This window comes from Schistocerca piceifrons, chromosome 2 (genome assembly GCF_021461385.2).
Source record: "Schistocerca piceifrons isolate TAMUIC-IGC-003096 chromosome 2, iqSchPice1.1, whole genome shotgun sequence".
NCBI lineage: Eukaryota > Metazoa > Arthropoda > Insecta > Orthoptera > Acrididae > Schistocerca > Schistocerca piceifrons.
The window spans coordinates 281,975,492-281,999,764 of NC_060139.1; the positions used below are offsets into that span (position 1 = coordinate 281,975,492).

General features: G+C 38.4%; 1 protein-coding gene across 1 annotated transcript in view; it reads left to right on the top strand.

Moving 5' to 3' along the window:
* LOC124776641 (glycine-rich cell wall structural protein 1.0-like) overlaps positions 1–24,273 on the top strand; it is a 60,386-nt gene that overhangs the window by 33,392 nt on the left and 2,721 nt on the right. The window contains exons 6-7 of the mRNA XM_047251731.1: positions 6,056–6,127; positions 13,112–13,404. Of these exons, the coding sequence (XP_047107687.1) occupies positions 6,056–6,127; positions 13,112–13,404 (365 nt within the window). The remainder of the gene's footprint in view (positions 1–6,055; positions 6,128–13,111; positions 13,405–24,273) is intronic.

Genomic DNA, 24,273 nt, shown 5'->3' on the forward strand with positions numbered 1-24,273 from the left:
AAGGACAATGATAGCTGATGAGCACCGTGGTCTCGTGGTTAGAGTGAGCAACTGCGGAACGAAAGGTCCTTGGTTCGAGTCCACCCTCGAGTGAAAATTTTACTTTCTTTATTTTCGCAAAGTTACGATCTGTCCGTTCATTCATTGACGTCTCTGTTCACTGTAATAAGTTTAGTGTCTGTGTTTTGCGACCGCACCGCAAAACCGTGCGATTAGTAGACGAAAGGACGTGCCTCTCCAATAGGAACCGAAAACATTTGATTGCAAGGTCATAGGTCAACAGATTCCTCCACAGGAAAACACGTCTGATATATTCTTTACAACACTGGTGACGGCATGTGCGTCACATGACAGGAATATGTTGTCGACCCACTTAACTTGCACACTTGGCGAATGGGTAAAAAGATTCTTCTACCTTGCCCGATTTAGGTTTTCTTGTGGATGTGATAATCACTTCAAAAAAAGTGATGAAAACATAAGAGTTTGTCACATAAACTGTATCAAATGAATGCAACAGTTTGAGTCGCACAGTTTTCCCTGTGCTCTGTCAAAACATATGTTTTTTAAGTTTTCAAATGTTTCCGTGCGTAGACCGTCAAATTCTGTATATGTCCAAGCAAATCTGAACATGTCCTGGAATTTTGGAGAGCGAAGTTGATTATGTATGAGTGCCTGAACTTCGATAATTATCTGAAAATAATAAAATTAAAATTTTCACCCGAGAGAAGATTTGAACCAAGGACCTGTCGTTCCACAGCTGCTCACACTAACCACGGGACCACGACGCTCGTAAGCTAACATTCTCCTTGATGTTGCCTACCGTGCGCATGGACTACGCAGTTTGTATATTTTGCTTATTTTTTTCCTAGTTCCACACAACTTCTTCCTGTTTTCTCGATTGATCTGTGTTCAGTTTTTCAAGGCCTATCCCTGTGCCAACTTATAACTAAATCTGAGGGGGGTGCGATGGGAAGGTTCCCTTGTGAGCAGAAAGCATGTAGTGGCTGCATTCATGAGGTGGATTGGAATGAGACACCATTAAAAGAAGTTTCTTCTGCCCCCCCCCCCCCCCCTCCCCCACCCCCAAAACTGCTAACTTCTCTGTGCTGGTCAAATCATGAACCTCTGTTCTTAACACCCTTGCATTAGCACTCAAGAAGTAGCTTTACAGTAATGCATTGCAGGCATTGTGGAAAAGAGGAAAGGATAAAACTTAGTATGGTGTGTAACAAAGGGTGCAGAACAAGTAGGGAAATAGATCCCAAGTTAAAAATCATTAATGGGTTTCCCCCTAAAGAGCACTTCAGACTTTAGTGCATTAAAGATTTACATGTTCAGTTCCATTTCTATTGCTGAATGTAGCTGGTTTGTATATTTATTTCCATTTTACACTTTGTGTAATTTATAAATGTGTGTACAAAATGTAATTACTGGAAAACACATTACAACTTTGTGAAGTAGCAAAATAACTACACTGTTTATGTATTTCAAATTAAGGTGTTCCATAGAAGAACTTTGCTAGATTTGCAGACTGATGTAATGAACAGTTTCCAGAAGCCAGACATCACATCTGTCACTATTTCTCAGTTTATGGAAACATTGAAAATTTAGTAAAATCACTGTTGAAATTGCACTGTGTGAAAAATTTTTGAATGCAGTGTTTAAGAATTATTTTCTGAAAGCTCTTCTGTGGGTAGGTTTCCATTTGTTATGGATTTGTATTGGGTCATCTTGGGAATTGTTCTCGCTGCAAGTCATCTAGCTTGAAACTGTGTACTTAACCCTCCAGTTGCGGATAACATGAATGTGTGTGTTCAGCTTTTTTCATATGATTCCTCAGGGCATGCTGTTACGTTAGATAAAATACATGGGCTGTTTGTACATTGCCGTGGAAGTCAATATTTTCTCTTTAAATTGTTGTGTTGTATATCTTGTCAGGTTTGACTTACACAGATATCTTTCTGCAACAGCAATTTTGTGAGCTTGCATGTGGAAGCTTTTCTTGCATCATTTATGTTAAATGAAAATTATAAATTACTTCTAAATTTAGTTTTCTGGTTTTGTTATTATATTCCCATAATACAATTGTTAAAAGTATTATAATTATTGAATAAAGTTAATCCATGATGTTATACAGAGAAATTGATAATCATCCACTGCTGGAGGGTTAATACTTCACAATGGGAGCAAAACTACGGAGAGAAAAAAAAAAACAGTTGCGGAGTTTTCATCAGTTTGCAAAACTTGGGAGAGAATGTGGGGGGTGGCAGCACACAGTGAACAGGCATTGAGTGTCTTTCAGAATGTTTAGTTTTAACTAGTATTGATTGCATTTGTATTTCATCCATTGCAGTTTGGCTCCAACACATTGTTTGAATGAAATACTGTTTCTGTGAAATAGAATTTGCATTCAGAGTAATAGTTCCTATTTAACAATTGCTAAGAAGACTCATCTTCATGTAAGTTGTGAAAATATATGTAAATATTCAGAACGAAGCAGTAAAAAGACCAGTTCAAGACTTTAATAAATGTAGAGCTGAAAAGATTTAAATGGGTTCCACATCCAGATGTGGGGCTATAATAGTTTACTTTATTATACAGCTGTAAAACTAGATGTGTCTAATGGTAGCAACAGAAGTAAACTTTTCCTGCATTGAACCTAAGAACTATGTGCCTTAAGATCAAGGACTGTTTAGTTATATGGATGCAAAGCCAGAAAAGCAAGTCAATTTAGAATACATAAGATCTGCGCAAAGTTATGCTTTACAAGTGACAGTAATTTTAGCTCACATATGCTTCTGAATATTTAGTTATGTACATGAACTAACATTGAAACAAGTTTAGGGATGTGGTTGAAAAAGTTAAGTTCGCAGACAGCAGAAGCAGCTCTAGTTGCAATCCCTCCCCCCACTCCCCCCTCTCCCCCTCTTCCCGCCCCCTTCCCCCCCCCTTCCCCCTCTTCCCGCCCCCTTCCCCCTCTTCCCGCCCCCTTCCCCCTCTTCCCGCCCCCTTCCCCCTCTTCCCGCCCCCTTCCCCCTCTTCCCGCCCCCCTTCCCCCTCTTCCCGCCCCCTTCCCCCTCTTCCCGCCACCCTTCCCCCTCTTCCCGCCCCCTTCCCCCTCTTCCCGCCCCCTTCCCCCTCTTCCCGCCCCCTTCCCCCTCTTCCCGCCCCCTTCCCCCTCTTCCCGCCCCCTTCCCCCTCTTCCCGCCCCCTTCCCCCTCTTCCCGCCCCCTTCCCCCCTCTTCCCGCCCCCTTCCCCCCTCTTCCCGCCCCCTTCCCCCCTCTTCCCGCCCCCTTCCCCCCTCTTCCCGCCCCCTTCCCCCCTCTTCCCGCCCCCTTCCCCCCTCTTCCCGCCCCCTTCCCCCCTCTTCCCGCCCCCTTCCCCCCTCTTCCCGCCCCCTTCCCCCCTCTTCCCGCCCCCTTCCCCCCTCTTCCCGCCCCCTTCCCCCCTCTTCCCGCCCCCTTCCCCCCTCTTCCCGCCCCCCTTCCCCCCTCTTCCCGCCCCCTTCCCCCCCTCTTCCCGCCCCCTCACCCCCCTCTACCCATGTCCAATGACATGAGGTATGACTATTGCGTTCCAGACTTTTGTGATTTTCCTTCAGAGATTAAGAATGCAATGTAAGGCCAACAGAATTTTTTATTTTTAGTACTTTGCCACTGTTTTGACATGAAGAACACAGTGAGATTTAAAAATCAGTGGAGAAAATTGCATTTATCATACCTCTCCAATCTGTTAGAAGTCTGAAAACGGTCAGTAAATATATAAGTGAGTAGATTACTGGCTGAAACGAAAAAATAAATTACTTGTGAACTTAAGAAATGAATGGTATCAGGAAAATTTGAAAGTATGTTTGGAACACACACAAGTTTCCAGTAATGTCATAGATTTATAAGTTTTTGTATGTTTTAACTGTGTCAAATACAACATACTGCTGGTTGTCATAGAAATAAGGTAGTAAACTGTGACTTATGGTTTTTCACATCATGCATGCTTGTTATAAGTTTTAAAATTCTTTATAACATTTTTTTATTGTAACAAGACAAGTATGGCTAACTTAAAAAGCTTGGAATTTGCTTAAATTTGTGAGAGATCTGTGCATTTTACAGAATTGTTTCAACAAGGCTGTATAGGACTTGATAAAGAGAAGGAAAATCTGTAAATTTAGAGAAAAAGTAGTGGATTGAATCTCATTTGGTTGGAAAATGAGTGTGACAAATAGTTAAATGAGACTTACCCAACATTCTAGAAAAAGGAAAAACAAAGTATATATGTCTGAAAGTGTGTATTGGGAGGCAACTTTTTAAAGTACCGTAAAACACATCTTTATACTTTTCGATGGATTACAGAAAAGATGTAAAGCACATAAACAGTGGGAAATAACTTTCTAAGTGGTAAATGTTTGTGTAGTATCCCCTCACGTTTTCCTAGATTATGTATGTAATACACATCAAAATAGTTCATTATCTAATAACGATGTTTGCCTGCAGATGTAACTTGAACTTGTGACTGTGCAGAAAATAGAAATGTTTAATTTTATACACTATAATTCTTTTTGGAAAGCCTGCTACTGAGTTATTTAAATAATGGATTTCACCAGTTGTGTATTTTATTTGATTCTTTTTTCACACTCAACAAAGCACATTTCAAGAATTTTGTCCTATTGTCAGACACATATTTAAATAAGCATTTTGTGCGATTTTTGCATTTGTGTTTTTGAAATTAAAAGGTAATGGACCTCCTTCATTGTGCAGAAAAACCGCACAAAATGTTGCAGTGTTTCATTGTTTAAACCAGAAACATTTGAGTAGTGCAAAGAGAGCAAAGGTGTCATCTAGCACTAAAAGTGGCCAAACAGCAAAACACCCACAATGTGTGTTCTAGTAATGCAGAAGTGTTAAGAGGATCGCAACTATCATGAAACTCTGCATGCACAGTAGAAATAATTTGAAGATGCTCGTGATCAGTCATGATACATTTATTCAAACAAATCTAGTTACTCCCATCAGCCACCACACTGAGTAGAGCTTGACAGTGGAAGGAGACTAAGCAAAAATTATTCAAATTTTAAAAGTTCAAATCTAATGAGTAGAGTGCCCTGTTGTCAAGAAACTTAACCGTTTAATGTTCATAAGCAACAACCATGTCAGTATCATTTTATGTCAATTGTGAGTTTTTGTTCTACGACCATTGTTTTATAAAGCTTTAAATCATGGGAAAATTATGTTGGTGCAAAAATTGGTGGCTATTAAAATTTGGAAAATTATATGTTGGTGCAAAAATTGGTGCCTATTAAGATTTTAAACATAGGAAATTTGATGGGAATGATGAAAAACATTGTAAATGGTGGGAAAATGTTAATTCCAGGAATGTGAAAGAGATTATACTGTACTTCGGGTGAAATCAAAGCTGTTTCAAGGCAATCTTCCACCAGATACTTCTGTCAATGTGAAGTTCATTCATTCTAGTTTAGAGCTAGTAACATACCAGGCAGTATCTTGTCAGTCGTGCATAAGTAATTTGTTGCAAGAGCAGGCACTTAGGCAGGGGAAGGTGACTGCAGATCTTTAATCATCTGCTGTCTCAGGAACATGCATGCATGCATGCAGGCAGGCTCTCTAGTGGAAAATGTTAAGTACTCATTTTAATGCAAATATTTTATGCTGTAAGGCAATTATTGCTATTTGTTGTTGTGTAAACTGGACAAGGCCTATACTTTTACTGAAACTAGTTTTGTAAAGATAAGGGTCTTGAAGTAAATGGTAGAATTAAAGAAGTTACCAGCTAATTATTTATTGGTTTTGATTACACGATTTCAATTAAGAAGTTCCATTGGTTCTGATTTTCATGCAAGAGGCAGAAGCTAGCATGGAAGTATAAATTTATGGAAGTTACTTGGGCAGGATCTGGGCAACATTAATGTATTTTCAAGTAAATGCCCATGTGACATTGGTTTTGTAGTTACTGTACAGAAATGTATTTTGAGTGTCGTGAGTTTGCATGTACATCTTACTATTAAGTCAATAAATTACATTTTGTTTTGTTTCTCCTGTCAAGCTATGGCGGTTATGAATCTCAAGTGTTACCAACGTCCAATAACTATTCATCACCCAGTGCTTCATATTATGGGTGAGTTCTTGTTCTGAATTTAAAATTCTGAAATGCATTATTTGGTGCTGGTTGACTTCACAAAAATTTGGATAATATATTGGGGGAAACATTGTGGTGTCTTGCACTTTCTTTGGTCTTTCATGGCTCTCTAAATTTGCTTGTTTGTTAATTTTCAAAGAGTTGCTCATCATAGGGGACACACACACACACACACACACACACACACACACACACACACACACACACATGTACGTACGTTATTGGTAGCTACGTTATTGGTAGCTGAGGTATATTTGTGTGCAGAATATGGCTGTATTTTGAGCAAGGTAGTCAAATTAGGTGAAACAAATGATTCTGTATCAGTGTCCTTCATTGTGGACTAAACGAGAGAACTTAAAGGTAAATGTGGAGTCAAAGAGGCACTGTTGGTGTGTGGCATTCTTGTAGCTGGACTGTTCAATGCACAATATCCCTTGAAGTTTACTTACTTCAAAGTGGGTATCAGACCAAATTGTGCTGAGAGCTTTGTTAATAATGTAGATGTAGTTATACATGAAATGACTCAGGGGAAGAAAATCTCAGAAAATACGTGCTTAAGGAATAGCTTTGAGTAAGAAAAACTTCGTATAATTTAATACTTGAAGCTTGTCTGTGTAATGTCTCAAAATGCACGATATGTCTTGAAGTTTACGTGCTTCAAAGACCCAATTTGTGAAGTAATGTTTTGTCATAAAATTTGATGAAGGATTTCACTGTGGCTTGTTAGTACAAGCAAAGATTATCAGTGTAAAGTTACTATATGTTTAGAATACAAGGACTTACTGTAACTATCCATTGCTGCTCTGTATTTTCATTTGTCACCTTACTGGATTTGGTTAGTTGGATGTGAAATATTGAGATTTGCACAACTTTTGCTGTGCTAGCACAAGAAATAATAGAAGGAATAAGTTAAACAAATACTATGTTACTTCTCTAAGGAATTAAAAAAACTAAGTAGCAGTATTTCATTATCATGCTTATGCAAATTATGGGAAAGCATGCTCACACAAGCTTTTTGTATGTTGAGTGTAAATCTAGTTGGCTGATTATTGGGAAGAAGCTTTGTGTGCTTGTTTTATGTTTCAACCTTTAAAAGATGGCTAGTCTCAATATGCAAATTACCAACTGTAAGAACAATTGGATTCATTGATTCATTAGTGAATTTTGTACATAGTTTCAGGATCACCAACCTTTTTATTCATAAATTGCAAGAGTTGGGATTTTTAGAGGAATTTCGTACATTTAACTTTTCTAGAAATTGCATTCTAAGGAATAAGTCAAATCTAACCTAAAACCTTATTCAGTATTTTGTGATTGGTCAGTTTGCATATTAAGTCACAGCCTCCCCATTGTATTCATTACTAATTTTTGTAAATGGCATACATTGACAAATTTCAGTAACTTTAAAATGTATTGGAACTTTTGTTTAAGAATTTCTTGTGTAGCTGTGTTGTTAAAAATTATAAATTCTTCATTTTGTTCCATACTGCATGATTGTCATAGAAGTTTGTGCTCTAGTGTGCTGCTCTTAACAGTGGAGCCTTGTTATGTTGTGCCCAATACAGAGCACTTTATTTGAATTTCAAGGTGCTGTGCTGAAATAAGTTAATTGCAAGAACTGGTCAGTATTTCAAGATCTATGTTAAATTACTAAAAATATTAATACTTTCTTCACAGTCAACCATCGGAGGGGGTGGGAGGGGGAGGTACTTAAAACTTTCAACACAGTGTAGGAAAAGTTAAGGTACTGGGAAAGCAATATCCTTGGCCTCTTTATTACAAATCTACATACAGAATCTTTTAAAGCAGGGGTCTCCAAATTAGTAGACGATGAGGGCAACACATCAAGTTTAAATTCTCAATAGAGGCGAGATAACACATTTTGGGATCACTGAAGGTTGCAGTTCCACCCATCTGCTCTGACCTGCAAAATCAAGAGGGACACCCTATGTATTACGTATACAGTATGGTAACTATTACGACCCATTACACACACACAAACTATTTTTTAACTCCAGCAGTGGAAGGAAATTAACAGCACAACTGTGCGAAGTAAGGCATTTTGGACAGGAGCAAATTAAATATACAACAAGGAAGACACCATTCCAAAACAAATATTAATCCAAAGATCAAGAAAGAGATGTTCATTTTTAACGCAACCAAAAAAAAATGCAAAAATAAAAACCATAGGTATTGTAAATTTATTTGACCGATGTATTTCAAACTAAGCCCTCAATACCAAAAACCCCCTCACAACTTGAAAGCCCAGTATCGCTAGTTTCACTTCACCATTGTAGCACAGATGAAGACCTCAATTTCATAAACCCAGACATAACTTCAAAACCCAAAACCACAACTTTCACTTGACCTATGTGACAGCTAAAGTTAAACCAGTAGTACGAAAAACCCATCACACTCAAATTGTCAAATCATTATTTGAAACCTTGACGTAACCCTTTCTATCTGAAATGAAGTCCCCAGTACGGCAAACCAAAACTCTTATAACCATCAAAAATGTAACATAACCTAAGCAGTTATGGTAAACAAATATTGACTATAGCCACCAACCAGCAAACACAATTGTCAAACACTAACAAGAAAAACTGAGAGTGGTATGAAAACTAAAATCCTTGCCAGTTTTTATATACACAAACTATTACAAACATACACACATGCTACAGTAAAACAACAAGAAATAATTACAAATCGAAGCCACCTTCACATTATTCTAGGCTGACAAACACGCCCCCCCCCCCCCCCCCCCCACACACACACACACACACACACACACACACACACACACACACACACACACACACACACACAATTCCACCTGCCGGCTTTGGTGCGCCACATCAACATAGAACCATTATTAAAGTGTTTACAATGTGGCAATTTTGGCATCACTCATTACACCTAGGAACGAACTTAACATGCAAAATGTTCAAGCCATCAAATACTGCAACACACCATCTACAAGCACAGCTGACTCAAAAATGCCATGCCACCATGACATCACACACTTCAACTTAGGCTATTGTTAGAGTAAAATATGTCGTAAATGTGTATTTCACTCAGATTACTCCTATATTTAGATTGTCAATTTCAGCAAAGAAAATGTTTTAACATTTGTAGGTTGTGCCAAATACAGAAGACGAAGTTTGTGCAAGGTCTTCAATGTTGGGCTAATTTTGTTCTGGGAGAAACTTGTAAGCCTGAATAAGGCTTCATTCTTTAAACTTGAAGTTCATCGTATTATGAGGTTGCAGATCAGTGCTGTCTGAACATCTTCCGTTGCACAAGAAAAGGGTTCTGGAAAATTGATACGTTGAGATGAGTGTTTAAATCAGATAACCTGAAAGAGAACTTTCTTTAGATCACCAAGAAATTCCATTGCAAATGAGTGGAAGACAACAATATTCATCCTTCAGTGGCTGGCAATTGGCAAAGTGAGAATTTTATATGCAGTGTCTCCAAAACGTATCACTTTGTCTGAAACTTCAAAACAGTTGTGAAGGTCACAAATAACATTGTCTTCTCCCTGAAGTTTTTATTAAATTTGTTAAAATGTATGGCAACATCAGCGCAGGAAACTAGTTTCCAAAGCCGTTCTTTGTCTGACAGGACTTGATAATGATTTTTTTCCTGATTCGGAAATAATTAAGGTATGATTCATTGAGGGTTATTGAGTACCAAACTATCTTAAATCCCTTTTCCTGTAACTGATTTGATAAATTAGAAGCATTATCTTTTAACTCAATGCGCCATTGCATTTGCTGTCAGTTTTGTCAGGAAACATGTCTTCAGCTGTATTACAGTGTGCCTCTTTATGTGATCAGTTAGTAAATGGTTTCCCTTGTTAGATTTCATGGTCAATTCATTAACTTGTGCAGACTTCACTTTCCTGAACATGTTTCCTAAAAATGTTTTGTTGAAAACAGTCCTCATTTCAAGGTTTCGAATATGTTCACACATCATGTCCTTGAATTTACCAAACGGTGCACCATGAATTTTTCGTAGTGTTGACGAATACAACATTCCTTAAGAACCGTAATGACGTCATTACAGATAAAATATATTGTTTTGGTACCTTTTTCTATAATGAAATATTTCATAGCCCACATTTTACTGAAGATATACCACTTACTAGCCACTTATCTCCTTTTAGCTTCAGCAGCCATATTGCACACACTTTCCAAACAAAGAAAACTTACAATAACACTTGACATAGCAAACCCAGCCAGGAACAGAAAGTTGGTCACCTGCAATCAGAGTGCTTCTGGTGGCATCTGTTGTTTATGAACAAGTGAAGGTGATTTTGACATGCTTAGTGCTGCCACACTCATAGCGGTCTCCCTTAGAGTTAAATGAGCAGGAAGAATTTTACTCTCCTCCAGAGAACGTTTGCACAAATGTGGGCTGTATTTTGGAGACCCCTTCTATAAAGGGCTAAAGATGAGTAACTGATTAATAAATGTATGTTGCACTGCTTGCTAACTTTTTGCTGTTTCTGGAATTGCTGTTGTCAGTATTTGAATTGCATGCAATACTGTGCACTGTGTTCCTTTAACCTGTCTGAACTGACACATGAACAGTTGGTATCCTTTATAGTCAACAGTAGTCAGTGACAAAGTATTCATAATTTGCCTTTAGGTGACCACCAGAGCCTTGTTACGTAAAAACATGTAAAATTAAGAAGGCAATGAGCCTTCTGGCATGGGAATGAAGTGATATGTCAGGTGGTGTCAGTAAGAAGTGCTTAATTCATACAGATACCAGCCCAGTTCCAAAACTTGTGTGTGTTCATTTTATGTTGAACAATGTATCAAAATGATTTTGCAAAATACTGCTTATCATTAGGTTATGTTTATGCAAGTTGCATTGTAGGAGCAAACTGTAATAATTATTTGCTAAAATTCGGTTGCGGTATATTTCGGGAATTTCTCAATAAATAACTGTGGGAGGTTTTCAGTTTGATGTCTTATATTTGGAAGGATGCATTTTCAGTTGTGGAGGGCAGAGTAAACGTTACAGGCATATATAAATAACTAAATATTTTGTAACTTGATTTAGTGTTAGACTTGTGATCATTGAGGTTCGGATATGCTAATTACTTTGTAATGTGCCAAAAAAGATACGTTGTTTTCTGAACTTCCTTTACCACTTGAAATCCGTTATTCATAAATGTCCTGCCCAAACTAACATCTGCATTTGTTAATTCAGTAGCAGGCTGTGTAGATGTAAGTCTGGTATATTTTTATCAATACCACGTCAAGGCATTGAAAATGATAGCATGGTAGTCCAAATGGACTGTGCAGTTTTTGTTTAAGAAAAAACTTAACTAAAACTCTGTCAAGATACCTGCATGTGTGACTGTGTTCTTAGGTAGCAATCCACCCACAACTGTCAAGGCAGAATTGTTCTTGTACAGCTAAAATGGTTATTCTATATAATATGTTATTAAATGGTCACTCCAGCTGTATAAAAACATGTTGATTTTGATGACCACTTTCAGCACGTTGGCAGTTATCAAGTGGTCAGCTATTTTATGTTTCTATATTGGGATTAAGTGTTGGCAGTAATGATAGCTGTACCAGACTAGCAATTTTGGCCACTGTGGTTTGAAGCCTTGTTAACCCCACTTACACATATCAGATGTGGATGCCATATATCGGAAATTAGGAGCATCTTGTACAAAATTAAAAGTGCTTTCATATTCACACACTATTGACAGTATATAATTGACAGTTTTGTTCTTTTATTCCTGTTACACATAGAAGGATGGAGCAAATCAATAAAATTTATGTATTTGACCCTCGGAAGTCAATTACCAGTTGGTGAAAAAATCAGTAATGATAAATTTCTGTATGGTAGAACCTTCTTGTGTTGCTTGCTTAATATCTACTGTAGAGAAAAGACTGGTTTGTAAGTGGTTTAGCAAGCAGTGTTGCTTGCATTCAGCAAAGATTTGTTCTCTGAAGATCCTTTTTTTATTTTATTTAGAATTCATTATTAAGTTATTAGATTCTGTAATTTCCTTCATAAAAAGGCTTGTAAATGCAAAATTACTGGAGGAAAAGACACTTCGGACTGTGAGAGGATTGGACGCATTTTGATTCGAGATATTAAGATGTGCTAGATATGTAATAGAGACGTGTGAGTGGCAAGTAATTATTTCCCAGCTCTCGTTTTCCTGGTGTGGTATAACAGTTGTTAAAGTGCTTACCATCTGTTCGTGGACATATTTCTGTTGGGATCCTACCCTCCCCACATATGATTAAATGTGTCAAGCTTTTTCTGGGTCTCACATTTGGCCATTTATCTCATTTTCTGGCTGGTCTTTTCTGATCTATTCTCACAATGTGCCCATACCACTGTAGTTAGTTTCTCTTTATTACACTAGTAACATTCTTGTTCGCTAGGGCAATGTTACTTCTGTATCTGTGTTTCCCTTGCAAAATACTCTTCAAGTATTTTTGTAGTGAAATGGATACCTAGTGGTATTAACCCACTTTCAGAGAACAATTTAATGGAGTCATACTAGTGATGTAGTATTTGGTATATTGTAATTGATTTTTGGTGTAATTCTACTTTGAGCCACAATAACCTAAGAGATTAGTCGGTACACACATGCTCAGTAATTGTTGGATTTGAACAATAAAGATTTAACTAAAAATTGCACTGTGGATGAGTCCTTATGGGTGGCACTTATGATTTTATTGTGGTTGCTGTTAGTCTCATTGAATACGTTTCTCAGGAGTTGGGTTAATCCTCATGTGTATTTGATTTCACAGCAGTGGTCAATCACAAAAAAAGCTTTGATGCACAATGTAAATATTTACACCTTTTGTATACTGAAGTAAAAGATTATAAGGTTATTAAGAGGTTCTGTTTTGAATGTTACGATTCACTACAATAAATTTCTTATAAAATTGTTGTAATAATTATATAACTGCTTTTTAGGGGAGATCCAAATGCTTATCAGCCCCAGTCATTCCCGCCTGAGCACGGTTCTGCTCATTATGATGCTCCAGTAAATGAACCACCTGCATATGGTGCACCACCATATGGGCCAGGGTCGGGTTCAAATCAGTCATATGGGGGTGGCTATACAAGCTCAGGCTATGATGGCGGAGATTACGCATATAATGCTCCACCGCCAGATACACGAACAGGTTATGGTGCTCCTCCCCCAGCACCTTCTGGTGGCTATTCAGCTGCACCACCTGAGCCGTATCCATCCTACAACAAACCAGGTAAGTGTTGCTGTATGTTGTAATCAGATTTTCAGTGGATTACATGCTATAAGAATGGACCAGAAAATGTGGCATCTATTTTTGTTGAAATTTGCGTCTATTTTCTTTGTTTGTAAATTAGATGTGGAAGTTTAAAAGGTTGCCACACTGTTAGTGCTAGTTGGGAACTTTGACCGGAGTTTTTGTTTTCATAAAAACTTCCTTTTTCTTCCAAAATGGCCTTTTGCTTCCATTGTTTGGTCGTATTTAAGCTTTCAAAAATGATCTTTCTCTTGAAAAGCAGGAGCATTTTCCCACCATTTAAGTGAATGCGTCTTCGATATAAAATGTTTTTGGACATAGTCTTTTTTCACCCAATTTGAAGAGAATACCATTAATTTCGACTTATCGTGGGCATTCATAGCCCTATACACATGCTTGACATCGTTGCAGATAGAACTGGCAAGGCATGTAGCGTAAAGTAGAACCAAATGTACGTCAGCTTGATTTTTAACATTAGGGGAAACATTTTTGGTGCTGTTGAAAAAATTTTCTTGTTCTCCAGTCACTTAGTGTGGGTGCTATAGGATATAGTCTCAGATGGTGGCAAGTGTAAGCAGACTGTAATTTTGACTGCCAAAGCGGAAGGAGCGGTGCAGGGAAACATATCCCACCTCCATTTCGCTGTGCAGCAGTTTACAGCAGAACTGACACAGTGTCACAGGGATCGCCAATCTTTCGTGGTGTTGTAAGGGTTGTAATAGTGTCCTTGATGGACCAGGATTAGTCACTGCTCTTATTTCAAAATAAGAAAACAAGCAAAGCACAACACAAAGCATTGGGGATGGGCTACTGCACAGTTACCTTTCGGAGTTAACAGAATATTGTTAGTGACAGCTCAGGTCCAAGCTCTAGTTGTATTCTATGCAATTACAATTCAAAACATTTGCCACGTTAAAACTGTCTGCATTATACTGTTTTTGGAGCTTTAGATAACAAGAATTTACATGTTCCTCCCTTATAAAATGCTAGGTGCCGTAGCAGAGTACTAAGTTGCATTGCGTGTTGTATATCGTAGAGAGACCATTAGACTGTCTGCAATTGGAATTGCACCAGATCATTAGCATATTGATACATCATTGCATTCATCCATTTCATTTCGCACATAGGTTCTTGGGCACATTATCTTTCCAAATTTGGCTTCACCAGATGTTTAATGCCAGTCTGCTTACATTTGAGATATTCTATGCAAAGAGTAAAGATTTTTTAAACTATCTCCAATAAATATTTCATCTGTTTACAGTTCACTATGAAACAGCGTCTATTAAGTAATTTCACATTTTGAGGCGTCTGTTTTGCATTATCGGAAAAATCTCTGTTAAACTGCCTAAGGAAAGGTCCCCTTTTGTGTTGCAAAGAATCATTAGTACTCCTGGATATAAAGGTGGCACTTGTATTTTAAGTAGGTTGTAAAGGCTTCATTTCAACTGGTTAATACAGTATTTAAAATGTCAGGGTTAGCAAAAATTCAAAGGACATTATAACTGAATTAGTGTGTGCACAGGCATTTAACTTTATAAAAGTAACGTTAATTTTGAATTTTGTGAACTGAAATGTTTGACTTACTGTTGTGTAAAACCTATGAGGTATCTTCTGTTAAGCTACCAAATGAGGCGGTTAAGAAACTTGATATGATATGCGTTTGGGATGACATTGGTCTAAATCCATGTGCAGCCATCCAGGCAAGTTATCTGTAATTTCCCAAAATTACTTGAGTTGAATGCCTGTATGGTTCATTTGAAAAGGACATTACTGATCTATTCACCAGTCTTAGCTTGTGTTCCATCTTTATGACCTCACTGTTGACATTGTCGAACTTCTGCCTCCTGTTCAGTTGCTGGTTGCATTCTGCACTGTTTTATTAAGATAGGCTGAATCTACCTTACCTAATTCCTTTAAATAATGAAAGGTTTTGTGCTGATACGGTTCCAGAGAAATAGTTTGCGTTTCACTGACAGTAGTTTTATAAACAAAATAATGATAATTTACTCTATATGAAGATAGTAACTGTTCTCGAAAGAACAGATACCATTGCAGACCGCGCAGCTTCTGTGGAATAATTGATAATTAATTGAAACCCTCTGCTGCCGACAGGTGTTGTTGACATACCTTGATGGGGACAGCTGAATGTGTTTTCAGCTGTCCCCGTCAAGGTGTATCAACACCACCTGTAGATAGCTGAGGGTTTCAATAAATTATCAAATGATGATTTTCATTGACTGGTGTTTTCTCCCTAAAAAAAGTTGTAGAAAATTGATCGTACTTCCTTTGCGCAAACATAGCAGGATTGCTGAGCAATTCATATGCTGCTGTGCACTCTTGTGTTGTGTGAGAGACTACATGGGAGAGTGGACGAGACCTAATATATCTCCAGGCTATTAAAGTATTGTGCTCATAAGGAGATAAGATACACAGTAGTGACAAAGTACCATTTGATACACCAGTGAGTGTGTCATAAATCTTGCTTGTGGGTGCGTGTATAACATTTTATGATTGCTTCAACAAAACAGATCATAAGGTACCAAAATAGTTTTTCGTACATATCTGAAGATATGTGACTGGATTGAAACCTTGTAACATTTAATATTCAGCATGAAATAATGACAATATTATGAAAAGGATAGATTGCTACTCTCCATAAAGTTTATATGTTTAGTTGCAGACAGGCACAAAAGAGACAGCTAAACTTTTGGCCAAAAATCCTTGTTCTGAATTAGTGTGCGCGTGCGCGCGCGCGCGCGCGCACACACACACACACACACACACACACACACACACACACACACACACACACACACACACAGTGTTGGATAATAAAATCACAATTTGCAGATTAAATGGGTATTTAAGAAAGTGTTCAGTAAAAATTGTAGTAGTATATAATAAGATTCTGCATAATCGGCAACCTTGGTCCACGTGTGGCAGTTCTCTCTTATTGTAGAGAAACTGTCGAATTCAACAAACATGAAAAAAGTGTCAGTAGTCAGTCAGAATAAAGAAAATAAACTACACATGAGCTCCATTACAAATGAGAGCAGTGGCAGGCTCAGATTTGTTGGCATTGAGAAACTGTAGTATCCTCAAGCTTTTACACGAAGTGTTAGTGATACTTCATTCACTATCTGGTTTAGCATTTTTTCTCAATCTTTTTTTATTTATTCAGTCAAAGAACCATTTTAGTACATTGTTTGTGGTCAATACAGGACAGGGATAAATAAAATTTGATTACTACAATCATTGCGACCAGTGGTTATTCAGGTTTAAAAGATCTTTAAAATTAGAGACAACCCCTCAGCTATAGCAGACTGATATATGGCACATACACACACCAAACAGAAAAGTGTTAAATAGTTTCCAAGGTCTCTGGCTCTACTTCTAGTAGAAAGAGTGTGTGTGTGTGTGTGTGTGTGTGTGTGTGTGTGTGTGTGTGTGTGTGTCATATTTGTCAGCTGTAAGCGAACTGTTGCATTCCCTTATTTTATTTCTTGTTCCAGCCAGGAATTTCAGAGTTATTCACTAAAATAATCCAATTTTTTGAAAATATAATTGACTAGAAACAAGTCTACTCTCAAAGTGACTGCAGGAGTGCGAAATACATAACTTCTGGAGATATGAAAGCTTTTGGAGCTAATGGCTTCTTCTTCTGGCAGAAGGATTGAAGGGGGCAAAGGAAAAGGAGTGGTGAAGTATAGGGAATGGGGAATTACAGAAAAGTTGCGCAGAACTCCAGGTCGGGGGATGGAAGTCTTTTTTCATCCTAGTATGTATCCCCTAACCCAGGGTTGTGGGTGGCTTTTCTGTTATTGTCCCACTATCTAAACTTTGCCACTCGTTTTTCCTTCTTTTCTGTTCCTTCCCCTTCAACCCTTCTGTCAAAAGAAGCAGCCATGGGCTGCAAAAGCTTGCATATTTCCTTAATTTTCGCATGTGTTTGCTCGTGCTACAATTTGCTGAGCATGTTGCTATTCATATTTAATTGGATACTTTTACAAGGGTTTTGGTAACAGAATTAAAAACTAAGCATTTTCTTTTTTAGTTCCAACATCAAAGAATTTCACTGCTTATAAAACTTTTAGGTTCCTTAACTGAAGAGAGATTTTTTAGGTTCCTTAACTGAAGAGAGATTTTTTAGGTTCCTTAACTGAAGAGAGATTTTTTAGGTTCCTTAACTGAAGAGAGATTTTTTAGGTTCGTTAACAATTTCCTAACACCTTCAGGGAGTTGTGAACCAATCAATAATCCACTGGCAAAAATCCAAATGGAAGTTTCATTCGGACTTACCAGGAGATGAGGCACACACCTTCCTAGGCCAATTAAGTAACATAAAATATTTGTGAACAGCAGTTTAAATTGCACTGTTAACTTCTCAACTGAAACACAGTTCATCAACCACAAGTTTGCAAACAGCAGTGCTATTTGCCATCCGTGACTTGATGAATGAGTTGTGAGCTTTGTTTCCATCAGTGCCATGGTCACTGCAAAAAAGTTCTACATGTCTGATCTCTTGTTTCTTTGCTGATAACTGACTTGGTTAGCTGGTTAAAATCATGTGTGACTGAACTCATTTCTTCACAAGAATAAGGTATTTTGCAACACACACATTTCCTTAACTTCCCACCACCACGCTTACCGTGTTGACACCCAGCTATTACACAATTCATTCTGGAATACAAACCCTTTAAAGTGGTCTTGAAGTGGCTGTTAATATTACTGTTATTTATTACCAGTTGCCTTCATTCCACATTTGTAATAATTTGAAGCCCATTTGTGTTTTTTTTTTTTTTTTTTTTTTTTTTTTTTTTTTTTTTTTTTTTTTGGTCCAGTGTGAATCTTAACATAATCAACAATAAGAGTAGTGTATATCATTGCATTAGCCATTAACAGGATTGCCACAAGTTTGGGAAATCGGGGAGTATCATGTCACATCAGGGAAATATAAAGCAAACTTAAAAGATAAGAGGAAAAAAGAAAAGGAAAAGAACACCTTTAAAAATCTTTTTTCTTTTTAGAATGATATTTTCACTCTGCAGCAGAGTGTGCGCTGATATGAAACTTCCTGGCAGATTAAAACTGTGTGCCTGACCGAGACTCGAACTCGGGACCTTTGCCTTTCGCGGGCAAGTGCTGTACCATTTGAGCTACCGAAGCACGACGCACGCCCGGTCCTCACAGCTTTACTTCTGCCAGTATCGCGTCTCCTACCTTCCAAACTTTACAGAAGCTCTCCTGCAAACCTTGCAGAACTGGAAAGTAGGAGACACGATACTGGCAGAAGTAAAGCTGTGAGGACCGGGCGTGAGTCGTGCTTGGGTAGTTCAGATGGTAGAGCACTTACCCGCAAAAGGCAAAGGTCCCAAGTTCGAGTCTCGGTTGGGCACACAGTTTTAATCCGCCAGGAAGTTTTTTCTTTTTGTTTCAGTAGATGAAATGGTTTCCTTACTGAGGTGTCGTGCATCACCACTGGCCGGACACAGCTGTGTGTGTGTGTGTGTGTGTGTGTGTGTGTGTGTGTGTGTGTGTGTGTGTGTGTGTGTGTGTGTGTGTGTGCGCGCGCGCGCGCGCGACTTCCCTACTCCCTCATTCTTACTGTTTCTCTCCTTCCTACCACTCCCCTCAGCTTGCAGTCTGTGCTGCCACCACTTTTTTGCCACTAGCTTAGCAGCTGCCAACAAGAGGTATGGAGTGCTGAGGAGTGGTTTGTTTGAATTTTCAGACTGTAGACACAGTGGACAGAGACAGCGGTCATGTGCGCGAGTTGTCTGAGTGATTATGTGAATATATGTGTGCTCTCGTCTTTGACAGAAGCTATTGCTGAAAATTTAGTTGTGCGAGTGCAATTGTCTTTTGTACTCTTCAGTCTGCAGCTCAACAATCATCTATACTTAGAGTTGCTACCTGTCCTCACTATTATTGATTCTCGAGAGTATTTGAACAAGTTATCTGTTGCATGGATTGATTACTGTGGTCTAGTTTCATCAACATGCTGTCTATGGCTCGTGAGTAGCTAGCCACGAGTGGATTTCCATGACGGCCCAAAACCACTGGCTGTATGTGCAGGTGTCTGTAAACGGCTTGGGCCTGCCAATCCGAAGCCATTCAGTTTCCACTAATGTGCAGGCCCAGATATAGTCTCAGCGATATGCTAGCAGGTGCGTGCGTGCGTGCGTGCGTGCGTATTGTAATGCAGTGGATTTTCATGGTTTATCCATGGACACAGGACTGTGGTGCTCCTCAGCAGGCCAGAGGCCATTGGCAATGGATTTCAGGAATTTACTGCCTCACTGCTAGCACAGTGTACAGTGTGGCATTTTATAGACATTTTGTTTGTTTTAGTACATTTGGTGAAAATTGTGGCAGTCACTGATGGTTTGTATGCATATTCCTCGGAAGAAAAATAACAAAATACCTGTAAAATAATAGATATAACACAAGGGTAGTAACCAACCATAACAAACATAGTAGAGCCAACATTTTGTGGGCAGTCACCTACAGTTTTTGTTTATGCAATTCTTCCCCACCTTATACACTTCCTTCAAGTGGCCTACCTTTTTCTGAGGTTGTTTATGAAATCAGTGAAGGTATTTTAAATCTGACTTGCAACTCCAAGGAAATGCGTAATTTTATCACCAAATGTGTTTTGTTTTATTGAAATAAAATAACATCAGTGGTCTTAATGAAAAACACACACTGTTTGGCCTGCTTTCTCCATCTAAAAACAGTTCATTACATATTATGTTGATGTTAGTACTTAAGATTTATGTTCCCTTCAGGAAAGGCCATCTGTTCGCAAGTTTTTAGGCATTTCTTCGTATCCACTGTTGTTTCTTGTACCGTAGCTGCGAATACAGACTGTCAACTTACATCTTAACTTACCATCAAGATCTCAAAATTTGTCAGGGAAAGATGCTAGAATTCGTCTGGAAATCTAGGAAATATCGGGGAATTTCACTTCGGGATATCTGTGGCAACCCTGCATTAAGTATGGGTATTGATGATTCAAAACACTGATGGATTCTGGATCATTTGCGGACAGTGTATCTAGGACTCGTCAGAGAAAGGTTTACTACATGTAGTGAGGTGTCACTAACACTTTTCGAAGCTCAGTTCCAAGCACAAACCTTAAATTTAGTACTAGAACAGAGATTGTCAAAGCTTGCTAGCCTTCACCATTCGTCTCACTACCGTATTTACTTGAATCTAAGCCGCACTTTTTTTTCCGGTTTTTGTAATAAAAAAAAAGTCTGCGGCTTAGAATCGAGTGCAAAGTAAGCGGAAGTTCTGTAAAATGTTGGTAAGTACTGCCACAACTAACTTCTGCCGTCGAATATATGTAGCGCTACACAGGCATGCTTTGCAGGCACAAAGATAATTACTGGCGCCAAAACCTCTGCGGGGATATATATATAATGGAAGGAAACATTCCACGTGGGAAAAATTATATATAAAAACAAAGATGAGGTGACTTACCGAACAAAAGCGCTGGCAGGTCGATAGACACACAAACAAACACAAACATACACACAAAATTCAAGCTTTTGCAACAAACTGTTGCCTCATCAGGAAAGAGGGAAGGAGAGGGGAAGACAAAAGGAAGTGGGTTTTAAGGGAGAGGGTAAGGAGTCATTCCAATCCCGGGAGCGGAAAGACTTACCTTAGGGGGGGGGGGGGGGAAGGTAAGTCTTTCCGCTCCCGGGATTGGAATGACTCCTTACCCTCTCCCTTAAAACCCACTTCCTTTTGTCTTCCCCTCTCCTTCCCTCTTTCCTGATGAGGCAACAGTTTGTTGCGAAAGCTTGAATTTTGTGTGTATGTTTGTGTTTGTTTGTGTGTCTATCGACCTGCCAGCGCTTTTGTTCGGTAAGTCACCTCATCTTTGTATGTATATGTATATATATTAATAAAAAAAAAGGTGGAAGATGAGCTTTTTTTTTCTCCGCCCCGAGTTTCGGCCACTGCATTTTCATACATTATCCAACGAAGTAAATACAAATTCTGTATTGTTCATCTTCGAATGTAGCAGCATTTCAATGTACTACGAAAATCCGACTGGCAAGACTGTTTGGGATGTTTGTCAATATGGCCAACTCTACGTTCTGAATTTTTTCCTACCTGTTAGAAGAGATGATTGTTAATAGGAACTTTTATGAATTGTGAATCGCATGCAGTATTCTCTTCACCATAAGAATAATACGAATATAAACATTTTGCCACGTAGTCTTTCGTGTTTGCTGCTATCTCTCTAATTTCTGTGTCGAATGTAATGTACACGGGAGACGTCTGCAAAGATTTTCAAATGGAGAAAAATTTTAGCTAAACTGTAGTTCAGAACACCTATCGTACGCAGTCTATTATTTGGTTCTTGTTGATCATTATCAAAGAAAGCAGCAGTGTAAGTAACAACAAATACCAGTCTCTAGCCATTGTTTCGCTAATGAGACAATTCCTCTTTTTTTTTTTAAGCGGCAATAGTGCGCACAAAAGCAAGCCATGCCGACAAGCGGTGACTTGTCGTAAACACTCATTATGAGAATGCGACAAACAATGCATGACACAGTACAACAATGCGTTTTCAGCGTAGAGTGACGTAAACACCTATAACACAGAGAACGAAACTTATCAGATCAAAGAAAAATAAGCAACCGATTCAAACCAGACGAAGCACGTGAAAAACGAAGGGTATTCGTATAAATACGGATGGAGCGCCTGATGCATAGCAATGGCTACCTGGTAAAGCTTAACTGCTAAGCTTACGACTCGAACCAAACTACTGTAGCTGTATCGTCATTAATTCGACCTAAATTGTCTCATATTACAATAGATCAACTTCGTTTCGATTTGGAGGTGCATCCTAAAACTTTTCTCCCCCCTTGAATTTCAAGTCTCAAATTTCAGGTGCGGCTTAGATTCGAGTAAATACGGTAGGCATTTGGTGCATTGGGGAGAGCTTGCTTTCTCCTACCTAATAAACTTCAGCAAGTTGGTTGCAGAAAGCTACTTCTGCAAGTTTTATATGGGAACACCCTCAGCAAGTAATTACTGCAAGTTTGGTGTACTTGCAGAAGCAGCTTCAAGTTTGTGGATGTGGGAACAGCCCTCATCCCCACCTAAGAGATTTGCTTGTTGACTTTTCATCAGGGCACTAATGACCGTGATGTTGAGCGCTCTCCCTCCACCCAAATCATCATCATCATCATAAAGTTTGTTTCTTGCATATTGCTGCAAGTACTTCGTGTTCAGTACTTGTACAATAATGTGTGTGGGAAAAAAGAATGGCACAGGCAAATGAACTGCCAGTGGAACCCATAAATATGTATACTTCACCTCTGTCAACCAAGGAAGTGTGAAAAAATTGATTATTTATTTCACCAGAAAGGAAAGTAGAATGGCAGTGCGCGCGCGCGCCCACACACACACACACACACACGCACACACACACACACACACACACATATTCAAATTTTAACTCATTTTTAGTGTAGTGCAAACATACAGTAAAACCTCATTTTTATGTTTCCGCATTTTAAGTTTTCCACATGTTTGTTCATTTTTTGTTCCAAACAAAAGTCTTATTCTCTCAGTACAATGCTTTCCTGTCATTAATGATTCTGTTTTACAACATTTCTTGCATTTTAAGTTTTCTGTCACATTATCATTCTCTTTGACATTGATTTTCATATCTGCAAAAAGTGCATAAAGTTCCTGCTCAGCCAGACTTGGAACAAAGGAGAAAACACAATATGCAAATTTGTTGATTGCATAACATAGTGGTAGAGCAATAAAAAAGATTTACATTGTTGATGTGTTGTGTCACAGCCAAATTGATTATAGGTTTGCAGTATTTGGAAGGGTGGGAAAGTATCCGAAGTCACTGCTTTAATGATGATCACGATCTGACAATAGTGGCTCTAGCAGCAAACTTCCTTCTGCTCATTGAGTTTTATTACAACAGCTATAATATAATTTCATTTATACAAAGAAATGCTTCTTTTGAAGGCACCCATCTGTATAATGGGCTTTCACAAATCATTACTTAAGCATGAAATGCGCTAATCTGTACTAGATTTGGTTGTAGGTTGATATGGCCTGACGTCAAAAATAAAAATTCCTCCTCAAGATGCTCCATAACATGACAATTTCCACCCTCTTTCTCACCCACTACATCCCTGACCGTGGGGGCAACAAGCTGCAGATTTCGAGCCTGTTGTCCTGCGTTTACGAAGGCTGCCAATTCATTGTTTTAACTAGTATTATGTTAGTAGTTTTATTGACCATAGTTTCATAATGATTATCAATGATAAGTGTCACTTTAGAACACTAATATCTTTTTGATGTGGTTTCACGAAAGACGTTTGCTTACTTGTTTTATTTACTCTATTGGACACGATCAGAACTAAGGCATTTATTTGTTTGTCAGCATAGCATAGCGCACGCAAAAGTCGTTTGTGAAACCACATGAAACAAAATTTTGTTATAATGTGAGACAGTGATAATCATTAAAAGAATTACTGTAAATAAGACTTGTAACACAACACTGATTAAAACATTGAAGTTGGCAGTCTTCGTAAATGGAGAACAACATGCACGAAAGCTACTGCTTGTTTTCCCCATGCTTTCCTTTATTTTACGTTTTCTGTGTTTTACACTTTCTGGTCAGTCCACTGAAAAAGTTAAAAGTGGGTTTTACTGTAAATGCATTGTTTGTGGAATGTGTGCGAAAAATATAGTCATTAAAAGGTGATCTCTTGGTTCTCACTTTTTTCACCTAAACATTTTTCTTAAAACTCGGATTTTTGTCACTATTTTTCTTCAATGATAATTCAACAACGATGG